Genomic DNA, 10,255 nt, shown 5'->3' with positions numbered 1-10,255 from the left:
TACCAGGTGTCTTCCATGTCATTGCATGTACCGGTGAACATTATATTCTGCCGGTTAACTATATACCGGTGATTGTTTGAGCATTTTACTGATTGCCGGTGAATGTTGCTGGATCTCCAAAGTAGGTGTTTTAGCAGGTGTTGACATCAATGACAAAACCATACCAAAATACCAACAGATACTTCACAAAACTAGTCTCACTTCGGGATCATATTACCTTTTATATGTATCCCATAATATTCAAATTTCACAAAATGATATTCACTTTGGGATCATATTACCTTTCAAGTGCATTCCAACTAGACTATCAAAGGAGAGAGCAAAAACAAATGGCTACCATTAACTATGGTTGGGATTCTAGAACTTGTTCCCCCCTTTTCTTGCTCCTTAGTAGGGGCCATTGGCATTTGTAGTTGGCTTGTGTAAATATAATTACTAATTGGATAGTTGGTTAGAGATAAAAATGAAAGGGTGGAAATGTTTATCATGTCTAGGTAAGAATAGTTTATTTTGGAATAAGATTCAAGGGGTTTCTTAAATATCTCTATCTCTTCAAATCCTCATTGTTTTTTCAAAATACCTCATCCTTTTTATTTTAAATTTTTTTGTACTCTTTTTCTTGTCTTTGTATTATATTCACTTGCACTTTATTTTTTTTCTTCATTGCATTTAAGTTGTTTTGTTCCTTCATATTTCTTTCTCAATATAGATCTACTACATTCCTCTCATTTTCATATTCTTTCTTTTTGCCTTTATATCCTCAACCTCTTTCTTCTATGCTTCTTTCTCCATGTGTATCTCCATTTACTTATCTCTAGTAAATATAATTATATATCATCACTCTCATCAAAATATTTTTCATTCACCCTTCCATTTGGTAGGTTCAAAATATGATAGTGACATATGTGTTTGGTTGTCTTGTGGTTAGCTATAATATATATTTACAATGTTTTCTTCTACCACATCTTCTTTTTCTCCAATGAAATCCTTTCATCTTATATCTCATAATTTCTAAATTTTCATTGTAATGAACCCCTCTATTGCTTTGAAGAGATGGAATAGGGGATAAATTTGAAATTACTACATCCTCATTATCAAAGGAAAGGTTTATGACACCTTCAATTAAGTAATTTCACATGCTTACCTAAGTAGGAATACTTAACTTGCCACATCTTGAACATATGGCATATATCAATGAAATGTTCATTTTCGATAATAGAATCATGTTCTATTTGTTTAGAAACAATAATTCAATTTATTTCTATTTTTTCCATGTATTGAATTTAAAAATCATTCAATCCTACCAATATTATCATATTTTCAGTTGTATTTGTTTCATCTTTTCATGAACATCAAATTCTCTCAGGTTCATGTCATTAACAAGTGATTTTGGGTTGATTGGCCAAATACCACTTATTTTACATCTTTCCTTGATGTTATTTGACATGACAACCTTTTTGAATTCTATGCAACATAGACAAGCTAATTTGAATCTATTAATGTTAAAATTATGATGCCTAATCATCAATTTTGAGGTATCTCACTTCTTAAGTAGTTCTTAAACAAAGAAAATACACTTACATCCAAAGGTTGGAGCTTGTGGCTTGTGTGAGCTTACAATGTAATAAGATTGACTCTCAAAACTCTTTCTTCCTAAATATTGAGGAGTACCACATTGCTAACATGGCTATTTAAGATGAGTAAGTATCTCTTGATAGGTAAAACTCCATTGAGTACAAATATTACAACTCCATGACATTAGGCTACCATACATGCCTTTAGTTGACAACTTCCAATGTAACTTTTCAATTGTCTTTCACTTATGTAAAGGTAGAATCTAGGAATGCTTCAACGTAGAACATTAACACAAGAAAAAATTGTGATTCATTCTTTTCTTTTTGGAATGATATATGACACACTCTTTGAACCTTTTTTGGAAATTATCCTCATGCCATAATTTCTCCTAGCTTGAACACTTGTATCATCATAGTCTAAAATTTGGTGTGATTCATATTGGTTGTCCTTGTAATTTGTAGCTAAGTTTTCATAAAATGTATCTATTATGGAGGTTCTAAGAATATTATCTTGATCTCTATTTATACCTTTTACAGTTCTTAGTGAAAAATTAAGATGTTTTATTTTAAAACCTACCCACCTTGACTTCCCAACAAGTCCACTTTTGAAAGAATTTGGCCTAGTCTCAAAAATGTGAGTAGCATATAACTTCAACGGTATAATTTCAAGACCATATCCTAGCTTAGCCATGTATTTACACCAATGCACAATATCCAAATATTCTTCATTAGATAATCTAGGTGGTGGACTCTTTGATGTATTTGTAAGATGTTACAACCTATATGAAAGGGTGGTTGTACGCATGCCCCACTTCTTGACAACAACTTGAGTACTTATCCTCAACATCTTCAATTGCATGACCCATTTATTATTTTATCTAGGATCTCTTAATGAAAACAATCTTAGAGGTTACATAAAATCCAATCACTTGCATATCTACTATGTCAATTGGTGGATTTGTAGTAATGTGCTCTTTTTTAAGATCACAATGAAGTTTCACCTTCTTTTGTGATTTGGTATAGGCCTTGTTCTCGGAACTTGATTTCTATTTGAACACTCCCTTGTATTTTAGGTGTTTGTATTTAATCTCAAATACATTGTTCAAGTAAAATTATAAAAATAAAATAATTTGTAATCTTCAATTGAATTTTGTGGTGTACATAGATTGTGTACTTTAAAATTTCAAATCAAAGTAAATGGAGAAAAAATTGAGAGTGTGAAATAGGTAGTTGTTTATATGTGATATTTTAATGTTATCTAAATAATTACAAAGTAATGATGTATAAAAATTTGGTGAAAGCATTTAGATCTATTTCTATATTTGAACATATGTATCTAGTTTTATTTTAGAATTGTTAAGAATACTATATTTAGAGACCAATATCCCATTGAAAACACTTTTTCAATCAATTTTATTAGTGATGTGCACCATATTTGTCATAAAATGCTTATAATTTTCAATTGAATTGTTGTAAAATAAAATTTAGTATACAAAAAATTAGTGTTGCTCTTCAAGAAATAAAACCTTCAATTCCTATTCTTATACATAGAACTTGAGGTGTCACATAAGAAATTTAACTTAGTCACTTTCAATTAAAAATAAATGCAATCATAAAAAAATGAGTATATTTAAACTCCTATTAAAACTATGGAAGATACAACACACAATTATTTAGTTCTACTAGTACCATAATTGATATTATTGAAAGTAAACAATTAACACATTATACCTACATTTTATTTAATCTTGCCATTTCTTTTAATGATATGTTAAATATATTAGCTATTTTAATTCTTCATTTGATGTAGTGAATACGTAATAATATCTTGAGCTTAATTTATGTATATATTGGAGTGGGTGATGGGTCCATTTTGGTATAAATTAAAAACTAACCTCCTTTGAAAATGAAATTTATGAACTAATAGTATTTAAGAGATGTCAAAAATTGGTCTCCTAGATAACCACTAGAAGTTTGGGTTGAGAGGTGGTTGCATATTCAATAAAAACAAACGACTAGAAAATATAGTAAATGAATAAAAACCACTAATGATAATTAGATGGTAGAGAAACCACAACATGTACTATGCATATAATTAGACACGTCTAGTCATTTAAATGGATTGAAGTGTATTTTTCAATACTAATTTGATGAGTGCCAATTTGTTGTGCTTAGTTTGAAATCTACGAAAACATTATTTAGCTTTTCTTTCAAGGTTTAATTTATTATTTTGCAAATATTTATGTTGAGCCTTACATGTTATCTAAGTTTTAAGTGTGAATCTAATAGCTTTAACAATGAAACATATACATTAGTTGCAAGCAATTTGAATATTTGAATTGAAAAGTGGGACTTAAGATACATTTGGATATTTATCTATGATTTATTATTCTTGTATTTTATTCAAACTCATTGTAGAATTATCGCATAATAAAATATTCTAATATTTGTACATTGTCAATTTTTTAAAAAAGATTATTATTTTTAATAATTTATTTTTCTTAATTATTACGACTTTTGACAATTTTATATTAGTATAATATTTATATATTTTATTTTTAAACATAATATTAAGTGCATAAGTTATTTTCTCATATTATTATATAAATTAATATTTACTAGTACGAATATCTTAAATACAACTATCTAAAAAAAGAGCTATTTTATTTATCTAGAATTTATTTTATTTTAAGCTTAAAACTATTTTATTTAAGTTAATATATGCAAACATAAATATTGTGTAATTTGAAATATATTAAATATACATACCTATGGATATCCAAACTTCATAAAAAGACCAACCCCAAAATTGCATCAATTGTAGAGAGCAAGGTGCAAGCGAGGGGCCGGTATGGCGAGAAGTGGGTGGGCCTTCTGTAGCGTGAGGCCAAACGACTCCGCCATGTCCAACTTCTCTGGCGTCTGGCCCGCGGGCAGCGACCAGTGGAAGGAGTGGATGAGCGTGGCGAGCATGAGCTGCACCATGCGGATGCCCATGTTCATGCCCGCACAGACGCGCCTGCCCGCGCCGAACGGTATCACCTCAAAGTTCGTGCCCCTAACGTCCAAGTCACTGCCCACAAACCGCTCCGGGTCGAACTCCAGAGGCCTGTCCCACACAGCCGGGTCGCGTTGGATACCCCACGCGTTCACCATCAATCGCGCATTCTTGGGAATATTGTAGCCCTCAATCATGCATTCCTCCGCCGCCATGCGTGGCAACAGAAGTGGCGTCGATGGATGCAGGCGGAATGTCTCCTTAACCACCGCTTGCAGGTAGCTCAGGTTCTGAAGGTCCCCTTCGTTCAGTTTGCGCTCCCGCCCCACCACGGAGTCCAGTTCCCGCTGGCATTTCTCCATTATGTGAGGGTGTCTGATCAGTTCTGTTATGGCCCATTCTACGGTCGAGGAGGACGTGTCAGTTCCTGCGGTGAAAAGGTCCTGCATGGATTTATTTGGAACGTCAGTGATGAATTAGATAGAACTGGAAATAATTGATTGCTCTTGTCTAGGTACTCGCTTCAGTTATTAGAAGAAACATTGCATCTAGATACGAAGGCCGTGAACAATTCAAAGCATTTAAAACCTCCGGGTACAAAATTAATACTTCCGACACTAAATGCTGGTAGATAAGAAGAAATATTGCATCTTTCATTAAAGCTTTCACGTGTACAGTTGGGAAAATTCAGTTTATAGCAAGTTGTGATTGAAAGGCTTGATTGAAACAGCACAGTTGAAGACTTGACATTAATTGCCTTTATCAATGCCATACAACTGCACATAGCACATTGAGATGGACCATTTCAACTTCACATGGCGCCCTTATGTCTTTGGGGTACGATGCAATTGTTAAATATATTTTTCAAAATTTACAGTGTATTAAAATCTATTAAATTAGTGTGGTCAATATGTCTGTTCATAGTCAATAGATCTTTGATCTATTGGTGAAGTTGAATAGTTCCAAATCAATATATCTGTCCATATATTTTATTTATTTGTGTTAACCAATATCACCTCTCCTTAAAATGATGTGGGTTTACTTAACAGATCATCATTGAATATTTACAAACCTTGATTGTTAAGGTTTTACATCTTATAAATATGACATTTAACAACTCTACATGTCCTTAAACTTCAATGACCATCAACATGTGATATGGAACTCAAATTACTGAATGATACGATCCACAATATACTCTACCCGCTTATACTACATGTGTAGAATAACTTCATATATTTGTTTTGGGGTTCTCTCGAATAAATGCTCTATATATTATATCACATGTTTTTGGGTTGGGTTTGTTGAGTCATTATCTTAAAATTCGTGAGCTTTGTTCGACCAGAAAAGAGGCTTCCTGATTGGCCTGGGTTCACCAATTAACAAAGGAAAGAGCATCTATGACATTTTCTCATGCGGAGTGAACTGCCTAATGGATATATAAGAGAAAGCAGGCGGTCGTTCGATATCTTAATTTTAATTTTGTGTTTTTTTAAATTTTAGGTGAAAATTTTAATTCATTTTCAATTTTTAACATCAGCGTATTTGATAAGTCTTCTGTATATAGTTAAAGTTTTTGAGTCATATTATCAAATATGATGCCACATCACCATGCTTTTAGTCAAAGTGTTCAAAACTGTCTCAAAAAAGGAGACCAATAGTCATGCAAACGGGAAACCCATACTTGTGCAGCTAATATGACATCACATGATTGATTGTCTTTAACAACTATGAATGATCATCATCAATATAACAACTTCAAAATCATAACTAGGGGAAAGGACCCAGTAGTTGAGCATGTTCCAATTGTTGTGAGGGTTGTTGATACCTTTTGTTCCAAAAATTGAACAAATAAAACCTATTGTTTGAAACAAAAAATATCAATTTTTGTTAGGAAATGTACCAACAGTTGTTAGGAAATGTACCAATAGTTGTTAAGAAATGTACTAATATTGTAAAAAGTAACCAATCAGGTGATGCCACATCGGCTGCACAACTATTGGGGTCTCTTTTGCACGCCTATTGGTCTCACTTTTTTTTGGGGCTGTTTTGGACACCTTGACAAAAAGCATGCTGATGTGGCATCATATTTGATGATGTGGCCCTGAAACCTTAGTTATAAGCAGGGGACTTGCCAAGTAAGCTGCTGTAAAAAAATCGGAGTGATTCGAAATTTCCAAGTAGGATTTTGAGAAGCGTGAAGTTAGGGTGCACGACTACTGGGTCCTTTCCCCTATTGATATAATATTATAAAAAAAAATACATAAATCAACAACTATGAGTCCTTTCCCTACGTCATGTTAAACCATAAGTTTTGACATTATGACTTCTACGGATAGTTTCTGAAGCCTCTGAACAACTCTCCTTAAATTTAGGATGCAAATCAATGGTTATGCCGACAGTGACGTCTATGCGAGATAAATAAATATGCATTTAAGTTTCCAGTGAAATGGGGTCCTCACCAGCAATAACGCTTTCATGTCGGTGTCAGTGAGCTGGCCGCCTTCGCCATCGGCATTATTTCTGAGTGCGAGGAGAGCGCTAAGAAAATCCTTCTTAGGTATATTCCCCTTTGCAGATTCTGCCTGGTGCTCCGCTATAATTTTTGCGAAGAAATCATCAAACCTAGCATGTAATTTCCTCATCTTGGCCTGCACGCCCTGCAAGTCCAGCCAGGCTAAGGAGGGCACAAAGTCGCCAATATTGAACACTCCAGCCAAAACCATCATCTCTAGCACCATCTCTCGAAACTCGCTTGCCTTAGCCCCTCGCGATTCGAACACGCGCCTGCTCAACATCACCTGGCCCCCTCACATGCACAACACGGAACAAGAATTTAATAGTTCCGCAAGAAGAATTTAATTTTCCCGTGACAAATACGGATTTGCAGAATGGAAAATCAGATATCCGGAGAAAAAGATCGCTCGAAGAATTTTTTATGTATTAAACTGAAAATGCAACAATACTTTGCAAAATTAATCTGGCAGCATACCGGCTGTTTATGCTTAGGGTTTTCAATATACAGAAGAGTAATATTACAGCAGCTCACAAAAACAGGAAACTCCAAAAGCAAAAACTAACAGGAATCCTTGAAAGAGAATTCTAATGTTTACGCTCAGCCTCTTTAACACAAAGAGTAGTCATAGTCCAGCAGCACATAGAAAGAGAACATTTCAAAATCAGAAGACGAAAGGATTTCTTGAAAAGGAATTCTAAGGAATACTCAGAGAAAGAATGCTCAACAGCGAACATGTATCGGATAAGAATACATATTGATACTAAATTAGCCAGCAAAGATTGAAAACTCGCCATTAATAAAAGAAAATTGTACTTACTCAGAACGAAATTATAATTAAACATGTAAAGTCCAGTTAGTGTTCACAATTAAAAGTAATCACATTCATCTGAAATATTGATGAAACAAAAAATATTCAGAATCACATAAAAAACCCTAAAACTATCAATTAACTAAAAATAAAAAGGTTTCTCTGACGATTATTTTTTTCCACCGACTAACAGCGCCCCTGCAACGGCGAAAGTCTATCAGCTTTGTTGCACGGACTTGAACATGGATCAGGCCGTTAAATTTAGACGCGCACAACTGTTACAAAGATTTGGAAACTTGAGAAAAAAAAAAAAAAAAAGACTGAGAAACAAACTATGCTTCCTTACGGGGAAGAACAAAGAAACATTTCAAAATACTCTAAAGAAATGTTTCAAAACACGTATGAAACTTTTTCTTCAAATCAAAACTTGAAAACAAATAAAGTACAAAACCCCCAACTTGGGGCACGAAGGAACAACGAAAAAACTCTGCTTCATTAAAATAATAAAGCAAGTGATTTCTTCAATTTGTATGTAAGAATAATGAATCACAAAAAATTAAAGATTGATTCATATTGTATGAGCAGTGATTTTCAAGAATTATTTTCAAATATCATGAGTATAAAATGAAAAGATACAGCTTCCAACAACTATTTATCATATTACAAAATAGAAATGTGAAGATAAAAAATACAATTTCTAACATTTATTATCATAATATAAAATAATAATGTAAAATTAATATTGACTGTTTGATCTTTGAACTGTAAGAAATAAAAATATAAAATTACTATTAACTATTTGATCTTTAATCTATAAAATATTTCAATACAATAATTTTTTATTGACTGTTTGAACTTTGAACTGTAAGATATTACTGTTCAAGAAATCCGTACTGTATAAATATTAATTACCTACGTAAAACACTGTCATGTTCACACAGCCTGCATCATAAAACTTTCAACAAATGCTGTAACTTATCTTAAATGTAAAATAGAAGTGTAAAATTACTATTGTCTGAACTGTAAGATATTTCAATAAAATTGTTCGTAAAATAGAAGTGGTTACTCTTGCCTGATCTTTGAACTGTAAGATATTTCAATAAAATTGTCCGTATTTCATAAATCTGAATAATTCACTTAACACACTGTCAATCTTTGATCACACAGACTGCATCATAAAACTTTCAACAAATACTGTACCTTACGAGCTTATGTAAACACAAGAAACGGTTTTCATAACAAAATAATCAACTGAATTTAGTAAAGCGATGAAAAAATGGCACCTGTCCAAGAACATTAGCAGTACAGACATTCAACAGCTCCCCTAAATTAACAGACTCTCCACGCTTCCCGTGAGTGAGAATCGACATAACGAGCAGGTTAACCTCAACCTGGCGAATCGGCTGCATATCTTCGAGCGCCTTACCGGCAAACAAATGAATATTACAAACCTTTCGCAGCATACGCCAGCGGTTGCCATAGGGAGCCCAAACCAGGTCGTTTGAGTCGTAAGCCATGTATTTGGCGCCGGCATTTCCAGGTCTGTTGGAGAAATTCAAATCATTTGCCTTGAGAAAAGCCTCCACTATTTTAGGGGAAGACGCCACAACTGTATCTGTAGTGCCGAGCTTGAGGTACATGATAGGTCCATACTTCTTCGACAGGTGATAAAGGGAGCTATGGGGCATGGTGCCTAGCAGAGCAAGGCTGCCGACTACAGGCCATCCCTGTGGCCCAGGCGGAAGCCGGTTCCTTCGACTCTTGCTAATGAGATAAGCTAAAGCGACCAGTAATGGAAGCGCCAGGCTTATCGCCTGGCTGAGGCTTAAGGTTACAGAGTTCAGAAATCCGAAAGCGAAATCCATTAGAGTTCTGCTGTGATTGAGCAAGTTACCAGTCGTTCATGGAGATTGTGGATTGACTTGTGCAATTATACTGACAAGCTCAGGAGGGTTTCGGAGTTGCAATCTGCCGGTCAAGAGGGAGAGTGCGCAGAGATCTTTACCGGCACGATACACGAACAATAATGGTTTTGGACCTCAGAGCGTATCTACATTGGTTTGTAATGACCTGTTGACGTTGTCTGACCGGCAAGTGTCCATCTACCATGTTTTTTGGAGTAGTTGGGCGGCGCATTATTTTGGAAGGGTAGTTCTATTTTATTAAATATACATCTTCATATTTTTATTTTTTAAATTTTTGTTTTTTTCTCACCTCATCTTTCCTTTTCATTTTTGAAGGTTTTCTCATATTTCTCTTTCGGATGATTGGATCACAGAATATGATATCATAAGTTGATGATGTAAACCATAAACTTATATTCTACTTCATGATTTTGGAAAACTTGTATAAACCCT

General features: G+C 34.0%; 1 protein-coding gene across 1 annotated transcript; it reads right to left on the bottom strand.

Moving 5' to 3' along the window:
- Window positions 1-4,296: 4,296 nt before the first annotated feature.
- Window positions 4,297-9,938, bottom strand: LOC131036266 (flavonoid 3'-monooxygenase CYP75B137). The gene is made up of 3 exons (XM_057968115.2): window positions 9,182-9,938; window positions 7,035-7,373; window positions 4,297-5,015 (listed from the first exon to the last, which is right to left on the bottom strand). The coding sequence occupies exons 1-3, from the start codon at window positions 9,761-9,763 to the stop codon at window positions 4,389-4,391; spliced, it is 1,548 nt and encodes a 515-aa protein (XP_057824098.1). The 5' UTR covers window positions 9,764-9,938; the 3' UTR covers window positions 4,297-4,388.
- Window positions 9,939-10,255: the final 317 nt, after the last annotated feature.

Source organism: Cryptomeria japonica, chromosome 6 (genome assembly GCF_030272615.1).
Source record: "Cryptomeria japonica chromosome 6, Sugi_1.0, whole genome shotgun sequence".
NCBI lineage: Eukaryota > Viridiplantae > Streptophyta > Pinopsida > Cupressales > Cupressaceae > Cryptomeria > Cryptomeria japonica.
This window is presented reverse-complemented; position numbering and strand designations above follow the sequence as displayed.

Excerpts from the sequence above, each read along its gene's own strand:
- LOC131036266 (XM_057968115.2), bottom strand. The coding sequence starts at position 9,763 with ATGGATTTCGCTTTCGGATTTCTGAACTCTGTAACCTTAAGCCTCAGC. Across the intron at positions 7,374-9,181 it reads CTGCTAATGTTCTTGGACAG|GTGATGTTGAGCAGGCGCGT; the intron begins GTGCCATTTTTT and ends TGAGGGGGCCAG. Across the intron at positions 5,016-7,034 it reads ACATGAAAGCGTTATTGCTG|GACCTTTTCACCGCAGGAAC; the intron begins GTGAGGACCCCA and ends AAATCCATGCAG.